Source organism: Phyllostomus hastatus, unplaced genomic scaffold (genome assembly GCF_019186645.2).
Source record: "Phyllostomus hastatus isolate PE091 unplaced genomic scaffold, TTU_PhHast_1.1 phas_contig_58, whole genome shotgun sequence".
In the NCBI taxonomy this organism is placed as follows: domain Eukaryota; kingdom Metazoa; phylum Chordata; class Mammalia; order Chiroptera; family Phyllostomidae; genus Phyllostomus; species Phyllostomus hastatus.
This window is the reverse complement of record NW_025333916.1, coordinates 41906952-41929274: the sequence shown is the minus strand read 5'-3', so window position 1 is coordinate 41929274 and position 22323 is coordinate 41906952. Positions and strand designations below refer to the sequence as shown.

Genomic DNA, 22323 nt, shown 5'->3' with positions numbered 1-22323 from the left:
AGGGGCGCATTCAGTATCAAGGTGCTTCTCCAGGTCCAGGAACTCCTTACAGGCCTGCACCTGGCCTTTCTCTCTGACCCCCATCGCCGGCCTCACGCCGCGCCTGGCCCACAGCAGGCTCTTCCGGAATGTCGATGGCATCTGGCAGAATTACTCACCGTCCAAGGCCACCCAGAAATTCACGTCTGGCAGTGCTCAGATTCTCAGGCCCTGCCAAAGGTGAAGCTTTGAATATTGGTTATCTCCCGTAAACTACCTTTTTCTTTTAGAGGATAGGGTTGTTTTCTGAAACCCTGCTTTGTAGAAATGTCTTGACCTATTTATGAGAAACTGGGTTGGCCTCATATTGATGTGCATAATTTTAAAAGGCCCTATAACCTGCTTTCAGAGCCATGTAAATAAAGCTTTAAAAGGGCGGGGGGAAGTCCCAGAAATGGGAGTGAAGTATGGAATAAAGGAAAGACCAAGAAGGGCCTAAGACGTTCGCAATGGGCTCATGGAAAGCTCTCCTATACAAACATTCCCAGGAGAAAACCATGCCCGCGCTGTCTCTCCCCAGTGCGACCTTCCCACACTCTGCTCGTGGAGAAACCACCTCATCACAAAAAAAACCATTCAGAGGCGACTGGACCTTACAGCTCAAAAGAAGCCTGATAAATGATGCTTCTTCCCCTCCAGTGTGACTGATCAAACTCAGCCATCAGTCAGCGAATACCGATCAGGGTCTGCCCTGAGCTTGGCCAGAGTAGAGACAAGGATTTCATAGGAGTCACAAGTCCAAGCGCCAGAGGCCTGAGTCCTGAGGATTAATTATTAACAGTAAACAGCGGTTAGCAGATCAATGGCGGCAACCTGAACGCAGCCAAACAAGAAGGGATGGCCACTTCGGCCTGCCTTCTCCAGGGCTGCCCCTGCCCACACTGCACAGGCACACAGCTCACTTACGGTCTTCCAGAGGAGGGGACGCAACGCCAGAGTAACAGGAACACCTGGGCCTCTCACCCACTGGATATGGGGATGCAACATGCATTTCATTGTGCATCTGGTAAACACTTAGTAAGCACCAACTGTGTGCAGGACACTGGGGATACAAATATGAGCTAAGAATTAGCCTCAATGTAAATTACAGCTTAGAAAATAAAATAATCAGCAAGAAATTATATGGCGGCTGTGAGTCGAATGGAATTATAAGAATATTGCCATAGTTTAGGGATAGAGTTTAAATTACCTCCAAAATAAGCACCATCAGCTTTATTTGCTAAAGCAAGATTATTAGAATCGTCACAAAAAGCAAATTTTACATTAGATGAAATGTGGGTAAGGGGATGCGGGAGTGGAGTGGAAAGAGGGTCGGAGTCAGAAGCCCATGCCCAGTGAAGAGGCACAGGAGTAAAGGCAAGAGGGGACACACAGACGTCTCAGATGCAGGGGCCTTCGGACAGAGGGGGAGCGGGTGCCTCTGAGTGCAGCATTCGCAGGTGCCAGTGCATCATCTGGACTCTCCAGAAGTCCCGCCGCAGAACTCGAACTCTTATCTCCGACTGCCTCCCACACAGGGTAGCATGGCGGCGAGCGGCTCTGTTCCTCTCAAGTGGTCAAAGAAGAAAGACAAGAAAAGTCAAGGAAAAGGGAAGAAATGGGGAAAACAAGAATAAAAAAAGAAAGAAAGATTAACAGCCCTAATTAGTGAGGAATAAAAGGTGTCTGTCCATTCAACAAGCCTGCACTCAATGCCTGCACCCCTAGCAGTCACCACGCATCCCATCCTGGCTGATATCACCTCTGACAAATGGGAAAACTAGAGACACAGGACTAAGAAGGATGCTGCCAAACGGGCAGGGGGCACTGACAAGCTTATTTCTGGGTGGACGGAGCTCTGTTTGGGAAGGGCTGCGTCTATTAGGGTGACCTCTGGGTGAGTCACTCTCCTAAACAGAGGAAAGTCCCCCTGGAGGCGCAAGGAGACTCGGAGACTCAGAGACTCAGGAAGAAAAATGGATGGTCAACAAGAAGGATAAATAAAATAAAGCTGGCAGGAGCAGGGTCAGGGTTGCTTTCCTCCACTCGTTTTTCTTGAGCACCCGTCCTGGACTGAGAGGTGGCTACCAGCCCCGCTGTTCTTGTGACCACCGTTCATCCAAGGGCCCACTGGAAAGGGTCCACATGTTCTGCTGCCCATGGCCCTCCACCCTTATGCGCCCTCAGTGTTGCTAACCAGTAATTCAACAGGTGAAATGACGGTGACACTTCGGGGCCCAGGGCCTAGATGTGAAACGCTGGATTTGGATCAAACAGGCAGATACTGCAATAAGGCAACTCCTCCTGCAGAGATAACTGACAAACAAGGGAATAATTTTAGGGGATTCTTAAAAGGAAAAAGAACCCTGACGGAGGTAGCTGAGTTGGATGGGAATCATCCTGCAAAGCAAAAGGTTGCCAGTTTGATTCTAGGTAGGGCACGTGCCTGGGTTGAGAGTTCAGTCCCCGCTTGGGGCACGTATGAGGGGCAAGCAATTGATGTTTCTCCCTCACATCAATGTTTCTCTCCCCCCTTTCTTGCTCCCTTCCCCTCTCTCTAAAAATAAATAAATGATATCTTTAAAAAAAAAAAAAAGACAGTCACATCAACACCAGTGAGCTAGCTGAGAAGGACAAACAGAATTCATTCCAACCCGACCAAAGGCCAAAGATTAGACTTCCCTACTGATGAGAAACAAACGCGTGGAAAGCCACCCAGTGAGTCTCCAAACCCAGAGAGCTGGGAGGAGGTCATCCACCCACCCCAAAACAGTCTGAGCAAAACAAGACCCTGCGCTTGGACACCCTTCTGCCCGTGATGCAAACCGGATCCTGGGCAGAATCTACCATCAGCCTCCCCTCGTTACATGACAGGCGGCTTTACCGAGCCAACTCATCTCCGTGCCCCTAGTCCTGCACTTTGATGCCTGGGCAACTTCATACCAATTCATTCAAGCTGGTTCCAGCAGACAGGACAGTTCCCAGGTGGTTCTGTCAACCTTGCCAAAGGGTGTCTGTGCTTATTAAAGACATTAGGGCCCCCCCCCCCACTCCTCTAATGGTTCTGGGTCCTCTTGATAAAACTGTTTCACAGAATTTTCCAATATTATTACCAAGCCCTTTTAAAAGTTTTTTCTAGCACTGACACAGAGGTGGCAAAGGGCTTAAGGTATCTCAGTGATTGATCCTGAAGGAAGAATGACTGTATCCAAGAGAGCCAGGTTCCCAACGGGCCTTCAGGTGCCACTGCTGAGTGGCACTAGAAGCCTCCACCAACGCCAGCAGCACACGCCGGTGCAAAGTCCTCCTGCAGGCGGAGAAGGGTCCAGGACAAGCGCCCGATGCTGTCAACGCCTGAACTCAGTTTAAAACACACATTCACTTACAAGCAACTCGGGAATTGTCTAGAGACCAGAAAACTTGCTTCTTAACAGTTTCTTCCCAAGAAACTGTTCATGTATGTCACATGATAAATAAGCCATAAAAATGTATGAAGAGACAGCCTGACAAGATTCCTGAATCCTTTCAGCACAATCAGTAAAATATAATAAAAAAAAGAAAAGAAAGAAAAAAGAATGTGAGAATAAAAATCTAAAGATAGGTTAAACATATGTTTTACTACGAGTACTTAAAAAACAAGGTAAGTTCTACTGAATTTTTAAATTACGCTAATAAGATTATCATTTCCTTAATTTGAAGTGGTTTAGATATATACCCACTCTGGTCATTTATACACGTAAATTGTAAGCCACTCCGTGTGTGCGTATCTGTGTGTGTTCACATGTTTGCATCCTAACTCCAGTCGGGTTGCAGTTCCTACTAGAAGAGAGAGAGAGAGAGAAACTGCAGGGTGGGCCTCTCGAAGGAACTACCCTTCACATGCTGATCACACATAAAACACCTTGGAAGTGAACCTACATGATCTTTTCATTCCTCCGTGAACACGTCTCAATTACTACCAGTCCAGGAAATAAAAATTATCCCAGGCTGGTGCTATCAAAAAAATAATAGAGAGTATGAATTCTGTAAGTGGAACCGGGGGGCGGGGGGGGGGGGGGGCGGGAAAGGAGCAAATTACATGTGGGCTCTAAAAGCAAAGGACAAGAGGCCCCCACACCTTCCATCACTGTCATTCTACATTGTGTCTATGGCGTATAAAATACCCATTTAAAATCTTTGAGCACCAGCATTTTTACAGGTAAAAAAACAAAGTAAGAACTGGTATTTTTAAACGTTCTCAAGTAACAGTACAAAGAGTATGGGTTAGTAAAGTGTTAATTTACAAGCCATCTGTTCCGATAATTTACGATGTGATTTCTCTCATCTCCTTCAACACCACATAACATCTCTATGGCAACACGGTGACTTCAAATGCGAGTTCTGAGGGCCGATTGTGCCTTCAGTCTGTTCACACAGAGAAAGCCAGACTGGTCGGTGAGCTCCTCCATGAGCCAAGATCTTTTCCTTCGGCAGGATGTCCCCGTCATAAACTGCCTGAATTCTCTTCCTCCATTCCCTCCATAGATGTTGTAAATGAGAATGGTTCTGCAAACAACACACACCGCACCTTACAGACTGCCTGTGGTCCTGCAACCCCCAACCAATATGTGTGGACAAAACGCAGCGGTGCTAAACCTGGCTGTGCAGCTGACCTCCCAGCAGGGCTTTTTCAAAATACAGGGTCCAGGGCCTTGTTCTGGCTACTAAGTCAAAACCTCTAGGGAATCTGTACTTTTAAAAAACTTCCCAGGCAATTCTGACACAGGCTGGGTTAAGGAACCATGGGTGTAAATCACAACCAGACTCTACTGGGGGCCTGCCCTGAGCTGGTGGCCTGGCGCCTCACCTCACAAGGAACAACCCAAAGGCACCAGAAGGTAGACTACCAGGAGGTAGTCTCCACAAGGTACCACATCAACGCTGATGACCAGCGAGGCCCGGACAGACAGGAGCAGTTTGCCAAAGGAAGTGATGCTTGAGCTGAGTCAGTTAGGGAAACCCAGGAGGGAACACCCAACACAAAGACAGGTTCAAGAGCACGTACACAGACTTGGGTGTGTAATGGGGGCCTGAGAGGCTGACGGGCAAGAAGTCTAGGAGCTTCTGTGAACTGAGGCCAACCCAGATAGGGCAGATAAACTGACCAGGTCTGAAACTCAAAAATTTGTGTTTGTGATTCAACTCTGGCCTTGGTCACAAAGTATCATCAAAAGAAAAAGAGGATTTGGGGGAAGCAGAAAGAGAACTGAAAACGATTCTGACCTATTCTTTACCAAAACCCTCATCTGCGACACTGGAAAAATACTACACATATCAACATATATCAATAAATGTGTGATAAATGAGAACTAATATACTATGTCCTTTTAAGAGCATCTCAAATTTTATGTTCACCTTGAGAACAATTTCAATTAGGCAGACTTGAGCTAGTTGATCACCTGTTATAATTTTAACTCTATATTATTCCCCAGTACATTTTTAAAAGAGGCCAGAAGAGGATCTGCCTAATCATCTCATCTCTTCAGAATACAAGCTCCTGGTGGCCAGAATATTTTCGTCTTTTCCAGCTGTAAGGCACCTGGCATACTGACACTGCCCAAAGGATAAACAATTCACTCATGCCACAGTGCGCACATTAAAGAATGCCCACAGAGTCCTTTGAAGATGAAACCACTTCAAGGGCTAAGAATTCAATAATTCTGAGCTGGGCATTTGAAACTCAGAAACAAAGATGACAGGCCAAACAGCATAAAAAGGTCACTGGCCAGCAGGGAGGCGCTCGTTTGGCCAGAGCTCCGGTCCCTTCGCAGGCGCACTCCACAGCAGACAAAACCCCCACCTGCTTCACCTGCTTTCAATATACAGGATCAGGGGGCAGGTTTCAGATCCCTAAAGAGAACAAAATTCTTCAGTGGTTCATTTCTTTCAAGGACTGTTCCCAAAAGTCATTTCAAAGTCACACAAATTCTCCTTTCTGAGACGTCTCCTTTTAAGTGAGGCTAAAATACTCCAGATGAAGTGTCAACTCAATTCTAAAACAGGCACAATGAAAATTCTTGCAACAGAGCATATGCGATGTTATGCAAATCAACACAGTTTCTATGCAAATCAATACGGTTTCTCTCTTACTCTAGGTCTGGCCCACGTTTGTGAGGGAGCAGAGCTAACTAACTCCAAGGTTCAAGAGTAGAGAACTCACACTAGCGGGACAGCCCTGGCTGCGATTCTTAATGGCAGGACCATTTTCAGCAGGAGGACCTCACAAAGTCGCCTCTGCCTTCACCCTTCCCAGACTTTTATTAGGAAGACTAAAGCATTATCACCTTGAACCATTTCAGAAGTGCCAGTTGCTGTCCCCAAATACACCACCTCCTGGGATGCCAAGTCTGTTCTTTTCGAGACTGAGACTCCCTGAAACTTTTAATGGGAGAGTTAATCCGAAGTGTTCTAAGAAATCACCAAATACACCATCAGATCACCAGTGAAGCCCAGTCAGATCTTCCACAATGCCCTCTTTCAAACAGGGGTGATTCCTTTTTTTCCTCCCTGACACCAAAACGAAGGGAAGCAGAAAGCTCCCCAAATGCAAGTCAGAAGTCTCAGCGTGATGTGCATGGCTCAGCGGGAGGCAGGCAAAGCCTCCTCCCAGGACACCCACTTTTGGAAGAAAACCACTGTGCATTAAGCGTCCTCGCATCTGTCCCTCATAGCTAGTGAGCTGAAGCAAGTTTCTAAAGAGCTCTCTGAGCTCCCTTCCTCATGGATAAAATTAGATGTCACTGCCTACCCACCTTGCAAGGAGCTATGAGAATTAGTAGCTGATGTGTAGTAAGCACTCAGTAAATGAAGCTGTTTAAGAACCTGAAATATGTTGCCTATTTAGCCATGATCTGTTTTCTTTTTGATTCATAGATAACATATCCTATAAAAGTCACCATTTTAAAGTGTACAGTTCAGTGGTTTTTAGTCCAGTCACAGGCTGTGTGACCATCACCACTGGCGAATCTCAGAACATCAGCAACCCTGAGACGCCCCCCAGAGGGCCTGCCCATTAGCAACCATTGCCACTTCCTCACCTCATGACCTTCTACTCTCCAAATTTTCCAAACATAAAAAAGCCTTTTCCCTTTAAAATATTAGTAAGAAAATCATGATTCTTCTTTCTTGCTAAAAAAGTCTAATTGTAGGCAGGGCTTCTAGAAGCAGAGGCCAAACACTCTAGAATGTGACCTAGCAGGCATGAGGACACTTCCAGAAATCACAGAACACAGTATATGACATGAAGACTCTCTCCCCAACTCAAGGGCCTGTGTTCTATGTCGTCTCTGAATACAGAAAAACACCACACAGCGAACACTCATTCTGCCTGTAACACACAATCGGCACTCGCTGGTCCATGACTTCTAGAGCAGCATGCATGCACACTTCCCAGAAACCCCGCACTAGAGCAGGAACCACCCAGCTGTCTTAAACTTACTGCAGCTGGCTTCTGGGAAGAAACGTTTGTAGTCAATGAAAGGCAGCGAGCAAGAGTCTCTCAAGCCATGACTCATGACTGACTCCAACACGACTCCGCTCTATCCCTCCTCACAGAATGTAATGGCTTCCTGAGAAAAGACCTTCCCACCCTCCTGGTCCCACCACACACCCCTTTCCTCCCACCCTCCTCACACAGTCTTATCATCTCAATGCTTGCCTTTTCTTCCTCTCCTCCAGAAATTAACCCGTGCAGCAGGTGAAGATGATAAACTCAGCCACAACAGATGTTGTCTTTATGAGCTCCACTTATTAGGAATTGATCTTTCTTTTGTGGCAACCCCATCTTTTTCAAATGTGAGCATCAATGCCACCGGCAAAGTGAGCTGCTGATGGCGTCTGGCAGCCCTTCTTTCAAACATGCCCCTGGACCTCCCCGCACATGACCTCATCTGGGTTCTCGGGATGACTGACTGACAGGCACTGAGCTGCACGGAACCTGACCACTAACTGCTGATCTGAATAGTTTAAACTGGAAGACGTAGGTTCAGTTATCACAGTGGCATGGGTTAGCATTTTGAAATGACTTTCTGCACATACTAGGATTGAGTAACTCCATAAAGATATTGAGGATAAAGGGAGCCTTCGCTGTCAAAAAAGGGAATTACAAATATAGAAAAGGGAAGACTAAAATGCACCCAGTGATGCTGGACTGGAATTGAAGGCAGGAGTATAAACTCATGGGTTTGATTACAAATAGATAAGTGAAGCAAGAGATATGTATTCATATGTGAAAATGTGTATACTTATGTGCATATACATGTGTGTGCGTGTACACACACACCACACTTCCTAGCCCTGTCCACTGAGAGGTTCTGAAGGCAATGACACCTCTACAGCAATGAGCCCAGACTGTGTTTCTAAACACTGTTCTGTGTTCATGAACAGGGCTCCCTGGAGAAATGGCTGACTCCAGGGCTGGAGCAAGGGAAGTACAACACAAGCCTAGAACACCTTATGTGTCAGAACATGAGAAAGGACTAAACAAATGATAGGGACAAGTCACAAAAGATAAAGGAATGAGGCTGAAAGGACTCTCACTGGCCAAATCTTGAACAATTTGAACATCAAACTAAATAATGATAGCAAAGAACTATAATCTATTGAGTAAGAAGGAACCCATGAGGACAGACATACACCAGGAAGCATGTGGGGCACAAGGAAAAGCTCTTCCTTAGGGAGAAAGCCAGCAAAATACAGAAGAAATGATGAAGTCAGAAAAACACCATTGTGCGACCATCATGGTCACAGATTCGGGCAAAAATCACCAATGGATGCTACTGATAAAACCCAGCAAGTAAAAGTCAGGGAAGATACCGGACTTTACACAGTCTCAAATTATCTGCCCACAAAACACTAACTAATTACAAGGAAAACACAGAGTGGAGGAACTTGGGAATCCCCACCTGAACCAAATGACTTAAACAGACATCCCACAGTGGGACAGCTGACAGCTCTGTCCCTGACGGGGTATCCTGGGAGGACAGAGCCCTCCGGGCAGACATGCACAACAGAGTCCAGTCACAAGGGCTCCCAAACCAAGGGATGGTCTCCAAAAGAACTGACTGTAATCTTCAAAAATATTAAGGTAACAAGACAGACAGACAGACTGGAAAAGATGTTCCAAATTAAAGATAACCAGAGACAACAACTAAATACAATATTGATCCTAGAGAGAATCCTGAACCACAAATATTAATTGCCAAAAAGGATGTTTCTGGAACAATTGGTAAAACCATATTAAAGTCAGTGTTTTGGACAGTAATATTATAGCAAAGTTAATTTCCTGATTTGGATCATTATTTAAGGGAATGTCCTTGCGCCTAGAAAATACGTATCAAACCACCATTTAGATGTAAAGGCATCATCATCGCCGTTGTAACTTATTCTCAAACGGTTCAGAAACAAAACAATATGCAAATTATCTGTGATGCACACATATATGTACATATGTGTGTGTGCATGTGTGTGCACTCCAGTTTATGGGGGCGAGGGGAAGGGGTAACCACTGCGGTGAACAGTCACAGCTGGGAAATCTGAGTCTGAGTTCCTGCTTCTTTGACCATGATGAGTTGGGACTTTTCACAACAAACTTACCTCCCCAGCAAAAGAAAGAAAACAACCTTCAAACAATGAAGACGTGGATTAACACAACAGCCAAAAATTATACAGTGAAATCTCAATTAAACTAAGTTAATACGAATTTGAGCTTATGTCAAAAGCAACACAATCTCACATTCAACAGCAGGCCCATCCTATTCTTTTAATCCAGAAACTTAAAAAGCAAGAGTTAACCAAACAAAACCTTGAAACATAGAAACTCCTTGAACAAACCAGGAGAAAACAAAAAGTATAACTTTTTAGAATGTAATAAACCTTCCAGTTATACAATGCCTGCCCCCAAGATGTCAACAACTTAACCACACTCTGACTAAAATAATGAAAGGCCAAGGCTGGCGGGGACTTCCTCAGAGACACACAGCAGACCAGGTCCCTGTGCAGGATGGTGCTGGGAGGTCCAGGTGGGGGAAAACCGGCGTAAGCATCCCATAAATCAAGCTCCCATGGTGAGAGGGGCTGGATGAGTTGTGAGGGACAAAAATGCACCCCACAGAAGGAAAAACCTAGAACACAGGCCCAGGAATCATCTCACTGGAAGAAAACAGTGAAAAATAACTCCATTCCCCATGACCACACATGGTCATCTACGTTTCGATGAATAACATCAAAGAAATGAGTGGCTGCAACAAACAGCTATATAGAGAGAACCCAGGAGTTACCACACCCACCTTATAAAACTGTCCCCAAAAGAGTAGCTTCACAGCCTACGGCCCCACCCCACCCTACCCCCCACCTCTGTTCCCTTCCTAAAAGAGAAAGGAAGCCCTGGTAATCCTTATAATGTGTCACACACAGCAACGGCTGCAAAACTTCCCTCCCTGGCTAGCCTCTCCAGGCTGTTCCAAATTTCCCTCCACCAACCTCGCTGGCCACAGAGACTTCCTAGCCAGCGCTTCGGTCCAAGTCCGCAGGCCAGGGAAGCAAGGACCCGCGCTTCCACCAGGACTCCTCTAGAGACTTGCAGGGGGGTGGAGAGGCCAGGAAGGGTCACAGAGATGCATGCCTCCAACAGATACCTGGGGTGACTTATTTACGTAAAAGGGAACATCAGTTTTAATTAGCTGAGAGGAGGAAAGGCATAGAGATGAAATTATAGGGCCTGGACCAACATGAGAAAAAGGCTTGCTGTACCCTGGAATCTTCCACTCAACTTTTGTTTGGTGTGAGACTTGTAAATTATAGCTTCGATCCTCGACACACAAAGATATACGTATCCACTTTTAAAGATTTGAAAATTATAACGGAGGGCCTCGTGGGACGCTGAGGGGCATTCCTACCGCCCCTCCATCAGGGAGGGAAGGGAGTCAGCACACTGAGGTTTGGCAGCCTGGGGCTTACATTCCCGCGCAGGCCCACACAGCAGCTCAGCCTGGGGCAGGTCACTCTGCCTCCCCAGAGGCCAGAGTCTTCTTTCTAGCACACCACAACATCCCCCTGCGGGGAGCAGAGATGTGGTTTTATATGAGAAAATGTACATAAAACACCTGCACGGTATTAGAGTCCTAGGCACTCAGATGGCAGCAAATGGTGGCAGCAGTACAGACAACAGTTAAGGGAGACTTTGCCAGGTTTTCTCGGAATACAGAATTGACATTAATGGCATTTGGAGAACACTGACATATTTTACATGTCACCCTATGACCTTACAAGCAGGCATTTGTTTGTTTTCAGCACGTGCTTATTTCACTCCCTTCTGGAGCCTGAGTCCAAAGGTGTTCTCTGACCCCTGGTGTCGAGAGTCCTGGCCGCTCCCTGGAAGCAGCTGTGGAAGATTTAGATTAGAGCAAGATGTGGAGAGCATGGGAGGCCAGCTGGCCACGGCATGGCTGCCCAGCATCCTGGTTTCTCCCCAGAGGCCCCACATCCACACTGCAAGTTGTCACAGAAAATTTACAGTGATCCCCTCTCAATCCTGCACAAAGTCTACAGTCCAAGGTTTCCGGCAATTTGGTTCAGGGGCCAGGTCCTATCTCACAAACAGGCTGAACCCTGCAGAAGCGAGACAGGACCTAATGCACAATGCCATGGGAGAAGAGAAAAATGCTCGACAACAAATCCTGCAAATTTTGCATCTCATGGACTACAGTTGCATACTGGGAAAGAAAGAGGTAAGCAGACCAGCTAACAAACCGCTGAAACTTAGTGGTGACTCTCCCATGAAGCCTCTCCCGTGAGAAGCGGCTCTTGCACAGGCAACCTATCGGGGGACATTTGATCTGAACCATCCCAGGCAGAAAATATATGGCCTGGAAACCACCGAATTAGCACTGGCCCTCAAGGCTCCCGAACCCCAGATATATAGGACAAGTGCAACACGATGCAGATGAAGGGGAAATAACTCCAAATAAAAGAGTGAAACACATTCTGCTTCTCTGAAATCTGGATTTTTGAGCTATTAATGGTCCCTTGCACACAACCTATCATCACTGAGGTACTAGAAAGGGCAGTGAGGGATGGAATTTCTCATAATCATGAGTTTTTTTCCTACAAAGCTGCCTATGAACAAGAAACATCTATTCATTTAGTATGAGGCCAATGAGGAATTCATCCCAGTTATTTGGGTGCCAAGATATTAAGACATTTAAACGTTAAAGATTTTATAATCATGAGTTTTTTTCCTACAAAGCTGCCTATGAACAAGAAACATCTATTCATTTAGTATGAGGCCAATGAGGAATTCATCCCAGTTATTTGGGTGCCAAGATATTAAGACATTTAAACGTTAAAGATTTTATTGTGTGAGACTAGTTAAGGAGAAATATTTATACAACATTCTAGCCAAACTACTTTTCCCAATAATTGTGGGCACCTTCAGAATAAATAATAGAGGAACTGTAATTTTTGGTCCTTATCATTTATCAATAAAAGTAAAACTGATCAAGTTATCCAAATACTAACAAAATTGTTATTCCTGCTGACCCTACCACATTTGTCATGCGGAACAAGGGCAGACTGACCTAGGAGTGTCCTCCCCCAGATCCGCAGAGGCGGGGTGAAAATCAGGAGAAGATCAGAATCCTTGAAGGTGTGGATCAATGTGAGGAAAGGAAGAGGAGCAAGAGGAATAAAAGATGGAAAGAGTGTGTGTGTGTGTGTGTGTGTGTGTGTGTGTGTGTGTTGCTTTGACCAACCTCTTACAGGCATTTCGTATGCATAATATCCAAATTAAAATATTTTGCCTGAAAGCATACATGTCATTTATACCGTCACTTCTTATATACTAGGAGACATGAGTCTTTTTAAAATAGATTTCAAATCCCACAACCTCTTCATAACAGCTCAGCTACTGTAGGACTGTTGTAAGTATCCAACAATTTCCAGAGATGTTATGTACACAGCTGTACCTGATGGAAATCTAACTGTTACCATCCCACATTTTTTTTTCTGACATTCTACTAAAGCAAATTCTAGAAAGTCTGATGTATGTACTCTGCCAGTTAATTCTGCTAATTCTTCAACAAAATTTAACAAAGATGAAGTGTAAAATAAAATACAATTCCAATATTAGTCTCTGATATGTTCGTTCATTCCATCTTGTATTGAAACCACCTGTTCCACAGAACTCCAAAGTGAGGTGTTCTATGACCCTTCCAATATCCATACACACACCTATGCACAGATGGGGGAGGGGGAAAGACAGCAAGAAACACTATATAACAATATTCAAGGACTGTACTTTTAAATTTGCATTGTGTTTTTCTCAAGTTCAAGACTAGCTTTGTTTTAGGGTTATGAACGTTAAGTGAGGGGACTACCACTTTATGAATTCACTCATTAAGCACCAATACTGGAAAATCAGGTAGCTGCAAATTCAGAGGGAAACAGATACTAATGCAGGAGCCGTCCCCAAACTCCCAAAGGAAACCTACCCCTAGAAATGCCTTCTTAACACCAGGAATGCTGGGGCACTGCAGGCCATCCTGCATATACTGTTCTTTTGCTATCTTCTTCTATCTGGACAGCAGCAAAACTCACCTGAGTGAGAAATTTTAAACCAGGAAAAATGGTGACTTGTTTATATCTAAAGATGGCTTTGTTTTTAAGTCTGCAGACTTGGCTTATATGCCATATGGATTCCCCAAGTTAACACTTCTTACAGAACCAAGAAAAGGATCTTTATTTCCCTATAACTATCTTTACAGTCCCCCTAGACTATCCCTACAAGTTGCAGGAAGTTTGGTCCCACATGGGGCAGTCTGAGTGACCATTATTATCTCTCAAATCAACAGGAAATTTTTCCCAAATAACTCAGCTTTGTTCCACTTGACCTAGAGAAATAACTTACACTGCAGTTGGTTTTGTTGGTATCTTGAGGGTCTTTTGTGTTTCCCTGATTGCTAGTAAGGCTGAATATGTACTCGTCGGGCACTACTCGTCGGGCGCCTGTACTTCTTTGAATTGTCTGTGTGCCTTTTTTTCTTTCAGACTGTCTTACAGATTTGAAGGAGCCCTTTTTATTATGTACATGTTTGTCTGTCTGGTTTGTAATAAATGTTTTACTCCTCATTTATTGTTAGCCTTTTTTTTAATGTCAGGTTTAAAATTAACATATAGTAAAACTGGATCTTTGGGAAGGTGGGGCAGTAAAGGTCTATGAATGCTGATACATATCATCACTACAACCAGAATGAAAGAAAGAAAGAAAAAAAAAAAGCTCCATCATCTCCCGAAAGGCCCCTCATACTGCCCCTTTGTATTCACACCCTCACTACCCCTAACTCCTGGCACTCAACCTATCTGTTCTCTCCCTGCGGTCCTGTCTTTCTGAGAATGTCACCTACGTGGAGTCATATAGTACGTAGCCTTTTGGCCGCCTTCCTTCATTCGGCAGTAATTGAGTGGATATAACAGTTTATCAGTTCACTGCTACATTGTTTCCATGCTAGCAATGGCAGCCCCTCCCAGCAGCAAGTTAGTAAAGGACCTCTTTTCCGGAACTGAGGGGTCCACACATGTGTGCCCAAACCCTGCAGAAACCCCTCCTAAGGAGAAACCAAGTGCAATGCATCGCTGCCCATAATAGGACTATACACTGTAATAATAATAATAGAAAGAAGCAGCAGCAGCAAAAGCCAAAGCCACCACCACCAGATTAACTCACACGGACACCACTAACTCACACGGACACCACTAACTCACACGGACACCTCTAGGTCTAGTATCCTAGACCTAGAATCTATTCTTTGTGTTGACTAACGTTTTCATTAAAGCTTTCTGTCAGTGTAATTGCTCAAGTGTACTAATTTATGAGAAATCCCAAATAGGGCAATGCTTCCAAAACACAAGATTTGCTCTACAGATTACTTCACAATCCTTCCCAACCATACAGGAGTAGATACGTGGTTAATCAAAACAGTAACCTAAAACTCAAGTATATTTTTCACCAAAATGAGGCTCTGCCTTCCCACGGCACTTCTGGCATTGGGTCACATCTCACAGGGTCACTATGAAGAAACCCCAGAGGCTGCCCCCTTCTTCCTGCAGCTCAACAACCTCAGCGCCTCAGCTGAGAAGTCCGTACTCTTGCTCTGGACACAGACCTCTCCCAGAGGGCAGGTGATTAATAATTTGGGTTTCAATGGGTTTCCTCATGTGGAGAGGAAACACAAAAGAGGACGTCAGGGTAACAACTATCCCGTAAGCAAATGGAGTGTTTCTATTGGCGAATGAGAAGTGAAGGGGTATGTATATACTTGCTGGTCATTAAACACAACACGGGAACGTGATTTCCCATCAATAAGACTATCTGTCTGTATATAAGGGTTAATAATGTCGAAAGGTTGGGAGGCTACACTGGAAATTTGAGCCAGATGTCGGTTTCCTCTTTATGACGGGCAGAGGTGGTGGACAACTGGGGTCCGGTGGGGACTGGGCACCGCAGCGAGCGAGCAAGCAAAGGCTCTGAGAGGCAACACCTCCACCGTGGGCACCGGAGGCCCTGGATGGAAGAAAAGGGCACAGGGCAAGGCAGCAGAAAGCAAGGCAGTGCAGGGAGGGCCTTGTCTCATTCCTGCCTCTTCACTCCTTTTTCACTTCTTTGCCCTCCGTTCAGAGGAATAGGAAGAGAACTTGCAGAATGACGCCAGCTGAATCATCACCAGCCAAAATCCCTAAGTGCAAGGGACACTGAGAAGATGCCTGGTCCATGCTTGCACCCATGCCCTCTGTTCTGCTGAACCCTCCTCCACTGGCAGAGTCTGGAGTAGGGCAAGAGTGAGGGCTCTGCCCTGCACCAGCTGATCCCTCTTACCCCCTCCTCATCCCGCTCATGGCCCACGATCAGCTCAAACAGGGCTGAGGCACATGGAGAAGACATAAAAGACAGCATCTCCGTCCACAAGACAAGTAACGCAGTCACTCCGCCAGTGCCCCCGGTCTACTCAGCTGACCACACTGGGCTGGGGAGGAAATGAGAAGGGACGTCAGTGCATGCCACCAGCTCCCACCAGAACAGCAGTCTTCTCACCCTACCCTCCATGGTCCATGGAGTCGCTGGCGTTCCTGCCAGTGGCACTACTAGAACTTTGTCAAGACAATGCACTTAAGGAAATAAAAACCAATTCATTATAGAACTGAGGAGGAATGAAGGGGGGTGTTAAGACTGCTCTTTATGGTAGAGTAAAGCACAATTCATCCCTATCAACATAAGTGATTTTACTGGGGAGTAAAGTGTGGCTATTGATTAAGAATTTGACTTCACTCTGGAATTCTGCCAAGGCTATGAGATAAAATTTTATTTTCTCAGTAGGGGAGTCAAGTACTTAAACTTAAAATAAGTATCACATACAGCCAATTTAGATGACAGCTTCAAACACATCTTTCACTTTTCATTAAAAACACACCCCAAATTTATCATAATGTTTAAAAGGTCTAAAAGACCATCTTAATCACCTGTTTTTAACACACGTTTGAAGAACATATGTAAACTACACACGTCATTTTCAACAGAACCTCTGGCTTCAGTTAAATCTTAGTTAATCATTTAAATGGTTCAAATGGCTACATTTAAATGGTTCACATGGCTACATTTAAATCTTCATTTGAATCTGGGATAGTCAAACTGCAAAGGGAATACAGTATCACACGTCAATTCGTCAGTTTACAAGGTCTCAGTGAAAAGTTTCTGGCAATGACTGTTTTACTGCTCTTTGATTTCTTGAAAGTCACTTACAGGATTATTTTTTTTAGCTATCTCTTTGCTTCCTCTATCGTGCCTCACTGTGCCACCGAAACACAAGAGACCAGCATTCACTATCAAATTACATTTTCTTCAGCTTCCCTTTTCAAAACATTGGGAGTAACAAGGGCTGACTCCATAATACAATAATTATTACTGGTGCTCACGAAGACCAAAGCTGCCAGACTGTAAAGGCACACAGAAGTAGCCTGGCAAGCTTGAAGGCCAGCTACTTACATTGTGTCAGAAGCATAAATATGAAGAAACTCTTCCTTTGATCCTCCATGAGGAAACCATCATATCAAAACGTGGAAAGATACCCATGCGGCTCCCTAAGAACCAGACCCACTTTCCTTCGCTTATTCCATTGCAAAGAGAAGGGCAGCTGCCAGGAGCCCCGAATACGATTTAATGATGAAAAAACCCAGTAGGATGGGCCGTGACACTTCAGAAAAACCACAAGCCTTTCTTCTCTGCACATTCATTTAATGCCAACCTAAAACATGCTAGGCAAGTTAAAAATATTGCATTTATGTAAGCACCCACACACGCGCACACACACTTGCAAGGTTAAATAGAGAGCTCTGAACGAATAATTTATTGCCACAAGAACAGAGCCCCAAAATAGATCGGCAATAAAAGTGATTGGTCCCAGTGGGTTTGAGAAATAATGTAAGCCGGAGTCCTGGCCGTGAGAGGCATCCAGGAAGGAGCACCCCCCACCCCTCCCACACCCACCCCACCAGCTTCCCAGCCCTGACCTTGCCGCTACGGGAGACCCATATTCAGGCTCCCTGAAAGCCGTCTGTGAATTAAAAATAATATTAAATAATAAAAACCTGTGCTGGCTCACCTCTGTGGTGTTGTGGGGGGGGGGGGTTGTTTTGTTTTTGCTTTGAAATCTGCTTTATCTTTTTGGTGCCGAGCTCTGTGCAAAGGGAAAAAGTGAGGTCTGGAATTTGCTAACACTTGCAGAAAATCCCAGCTGCCCTTTAACACACGATAACCACGTTTTTCAGCTCAATTCAACACTAAATGACCTGCCAGGTAGTGCCAGATCTATACAAGGGGGGTCAGGACTGCCCAAATGGACCGGAAGTTTCTGTGCCAAGGACCTGAGTGGAGAATGAAATGACAGCATATGAGGCGAGACCCGGAAGAAGGTGGACACTGGGTGCATCCGGTGGGGAAGCGGAGGGGAACCGCAATCATGGCTCCGAAGACCTGCTCTACCCGACGAAAAGCAGAGAACAGCCATTCGGTGCTAGGCGCTCCGAGGGAACCACACGGTATGAGAGGGTGAAACAGCCCTGGGCCATCTCCCCAGACTCAACTCCGGACCTTGGCAGGGGGCGGAGCCCCTGCTTAAGCACTTCCAGTGATGGAGAAATCCAACGGCAGCCCATTCCAACTGCTTAAAAGTCCTACTAAACTATAAAGTCTCCCCCCTTCTTTCATTCAACTATGGGCACCAGTTTTCAATGTGTGACCACAAAGATAAAATTTAGTGCAGCGCAGACAAGGAATATAAAGAAAAAATAAGGTGGCCAAGCAAACAGTTCAGGGCTGAGAAATGAAAACACAATGAGTAGAAACACCTTGTCTAGGGCACACTGGCAATCTCAGGTACCAGGCTCAAAAACACCCTGGAAAAATGTTCACACCTGGAAGTGTCCACCACAGTCGATAGCAGCCAGTTTTCTGTTTCTCCACATCTTAGTAAAGAATGTCACACTTCACTAATGGACTAACCTCCCCATTCAGCCGTCCACATTCAATCAAAACTGCCCAGGAGGCTTCCCTGCCTGAGCCATTCTACCAGCGGTGCTCCCCACCAGCATCCTCCTGCTTCATCTGTCCAGACCAAACCCCTCCCCACCCCCCACCACTCCAACTGAATGGTCCCTCTCTACCTTCTGCTAGACTTCACTGCCCTAGATGCTGGAGCCAAGATCTAGGTCAGGAATTCAGAGCTGCCCAAAGGAGGGAGAAGCACTTTAAAAAGACATTCCAGACTACCCCTGGGATAGGACAGCGCAACTGCTGCCTACTTAAAATCTGCTCTAGCTCCTGACTCCAAGTCAAACAACTAAAGGGATGGTTTGTCAAACCATTTTGGAGAGGGAAAGAATGGAGCAAACCAGTCAACAGCACTGTCTGGTTCTGGGCCACAGTGAACATGAGCAGGAGCCAGGGCTTGGGGGCAAGCGTTGGCTGAGGCATGGCCACCAGCAGGTTCCTCTCCCCAGATGAACCCCAAGGAGCGCCACACTGACACCAAGCAAGTTCACTGTGGGTGTCCAGTCCAACCCGATGTCCGTGGGAGCTCTTACGAACATAAAGTGATTTCTCTAGTACGTACAATAAAGAGGTGAGAAAGCCTGGTCTCACAAGCACCATAAATTCCGGCTGCAGAGCACAGGAGCCTTTCTCACGGAGGAGAGCTGAACTTTGCACAGAATCTATTATTTTGTGACAGGTGGCAGAGTCAGAGAGAAGACAGGCTAGACTTTAGCTTCAGGGCATGAAGAGAAAACGACCCAGTTCTGCTATGAAGAAGTAAAAAGGGACTGCTCAATCCGGCTACGTGGCCAAAAAGAAAAAGGCTTTCATTCCGAGCTCATGGTCTCTTAAACTTTTACTTTCTGCAGGGACATCACGGGGGGGGGGGCACTGAGGAGTATTTTAACCCCGAACTGACAGTGTTGGGTCGGCATATGTCACGCCCAGCCACAACCAAACTGTTAAACTGACTCAAAAATAACCCCGCCTGGCAAAGATCAAGAAATCGAGGGAGAAGACAGTACAAGAGCAGGTACCTACTGTTACTGCTAACTTCTGCCTCTGCCCATCGCTCTCCCGCTGCAAACTGCTCCGTGCGACCCGGATTACCAAAGCGATCTCACCGAATCAAGGGACTGTATTTTGAAAAAGGCCAAGGAGAAGCAGAGCCGCCAACCTCTGGCGCGCGCCCCAGGGCAAGCCGCTCCCCCAGCTGCCCGGGCCACGCCGTCCCGCCGGGGCCGCCACCAGCACCCACACACGCCCAGCCCACCCCGCCCGCCCCAGCCCGGACCTGGCCCGCCCTCCTCGGCTCTCCAACGTCGAGCCGGTCTCCTCCCTGCTCGGCGCCTGGCCCGCCGGGCACTGCGCTTCAGGCTGCAGGTCCCGAAGCCGCGGCCGCCAGCTTCGCTGTCGCCGCCCGGGCGCGGGAGCAGATAGGACTGGGAACGGGGGCCCGGGGATGCGGGCCCGGCTCGCGCGGGATCTGGGCCGGGAGGGAGGAGGCGCCGCCGCCGGGGGCCGGGGGACGCCCTGTCACGCCCCCCGCGCCTCCTCCGGAGCGCAAAGCACGCCTCTCCCGCGGCCACCCCCTCCTCGCCGGAGAGACACCTGGCACTGCCTCCACCTCCAAGCCACCCAGGCAGTGCCCCACGAGCTCACGCCCCGCGCCTCCCCCAGGGCCACCATGTTCCCAGATGTCCCTCCTGGGCCGCCCCCGGAGACCGTGGCTCACCCGCCTCCCGGCCGACCGTGCTGCTTCTCGGCCGCCTCCCTCCACCCCCGGGCGACGTGCTCCATGGCTGCCCCGTTTCACAGAAGTGTAGACCGAGGCCGGGGAGGTGACAGGCTAGAGGGCCGAGCTAAGAAACCTGGATGCTCAGGAGGTCGAAGAAGGGCCAGGTGCAAATCGGCCACGGAGACCGGCCCAGATGAGCTGAGAGCCCGTTTTTCCGGGCCCGGGCCCGCCGCCCCCGTCCGCTCGGCCTCCGGGACTCGAGCCTCCGCCCTCGCCATCCCCGCCGCCCCCTCCTCGGCCCTCCAGAGAAAGAAACAAAGAACCGGCGCCGCAACCCGTAGAGCCGTGGTCGCCGGAGTCGGGAGACCGGGAGGTTTTACTCTGGAACCAGGGCGGGCGCGGGGAAGGACGAGTCGGCGGCGTCCCCGCGGAGGCGCGGCGCGCAGGGCGGCGCGGGTAGCGGGACCGGCTGCTGCGGGTCCAGGAGCCCCGGTGAGGGGCGCAGTGGCCGGGCGAGAGCGCGCCGGGCCCGACCGCCGTGTGAGCGCCGGGCGCGCTGGGGCCGGCGAACCGCGCCTCCCGGAGGTGTCGACCGAGCGCACCGACAGCGCCGCAGCTGCACTCACCGGATCGGAAGAAGGCCGCGATGTCGGCCAGGTCCTTGGCCGCCTCCTCGGCCCCCTCGCCGGCGCCGCCCCCGCAGCCCGAGCCCGCCGCGCTGGCTGTGGCGGCGGGGCTGGAGGACGCGGCGGGGGCGGCGGCGCCGCCGCTGCTGCCGCTCATGGCTGCGGCGGCGGCCGCGCCCGGCTCGGGCCCCGCGCCCCTAGCGCTGCGCGCCGCCCGCTCCGCGCCGGGCCTGGCGGAGCTGAGCGCCCAGCTGCCCGCACCCGGCGCGCGGACGCAGAGCCCCGGGGCGGCGGCGGGCGGCGGCGGCTCGGCCTGAGGAGCGCGCCCACATAGACGAGGACGCCGCCCGATAGCCGCGAGCTGGCCGCGGGGCGGGGGCGCGGAGCCACGGCCTCGGCGGCGCCGGCCGGAGCGCGGGCAGCAGCGCGCGCCGCGCGAGACACGCAGTGGCGAGGGCTGGGGCCCGGGGCCGGCGGGAGCTCCGCGATCACGGACGCCGGGGGCAGCCGCGAGCCTCCATCTTGATTTCAAATGGGGAAGGAAGGAGGGGGAGGGGGGAAATCACGGCCGAGGGAACCCGGGTGAAAGGAAAAGGGAGAGCAGGGAAAGGAGAGGAAGGGAAAAAAGAGGGGCTTCGGCAATTTCCGGCGAACCTCGTCAGGGGCCCGAGCGTGGGCTCGGTGGGAGGGCGGGCCCGGGCGGTGGGCGGGGCCTGGAGGGAGGGCGGAGCCTCGCCCGGCGGCCGGGCGCTCAGAGAACCTGCGGGCCGTTGCGGGAGCGTTCAGCCTGGCTCGTTAGCTCATTCCCCGCAGCTCCGAGCCGTGGAGGAGCGGGAGTGCTCTGGCAGCCTGGGCAGACCTTTCCAGGCCCCGCGTTGCGCACCCCACCGGGCGCTCCTTCCTGCACCGCCAGGACCGTCCTCCCAGCGCTCGAACTGTTTATTGCTCATCTCGCCCGCGAGATCGGGTGGCTCGGGCACAGGGCTGACACTAGCCTGTAATCGGTACTCCGTATAGTTGATGAATGAAGAGACAGATCGTGAAAAGAGGTTAGCTATTGCAGTCCTGAGTGAGGCAAGCCCCTGAACTCCCAGAGGAAGTCTCCTCATCTGTAAAATGAGATTCCGACTCACTCCACCAAAATTCAGAGAATGGGGAAGGCTATGGGACTGGGAAGACCAAAGGAAATGAATGGTAGGTGTCATCCAGCTTTAGGGATGATCCGTGTGAAACCAGCACTTGAGAAATATTCAAACACAAAAACCCTAAGAGGTGGCTGCAAGAAAACTGATCAGAAGGATGGTGTCAGAGTTTAAAGGATCCAA

General features: G+C 48.6%; 1 protein-coding gene across 8 annotated transcripts in view; it reads right to left on the bottom strand.

The window, feature by feature from the left end:
• Nucleotides 1-21618, bottom strand: part of TRIO (trio Rho guanine nucleotide exchange factor) — a 325844-nt gene extending 304226 nt beyond the window's left edge. For 6 of the 8 annotated variants that reach the window (XM_045848128.1, XM_045848129.1, XM_045848130.1 and 3 more), the window contains exon 1: nucleotides 20999-21618. In XM_045848128.1, the coding sequence (XP_045704084.1) occupies nucleotides 20999-21155 (157 nt within the window). In that variant the 5' untranslated portion in view covers nucleotides 21156-21618. Of the gene's footprint in view, nucleotides 1-19675; nucleotides 19701-19928; nucleotides 19972-20998 lie in introns of those variants that run through there. The other 2 variants (XM_045848132.1, XM_045848133.1) reach the window with 2 other exon arrangements.
• Nucleotides 21619-22323: the final 705 nt, after the last annotated feature.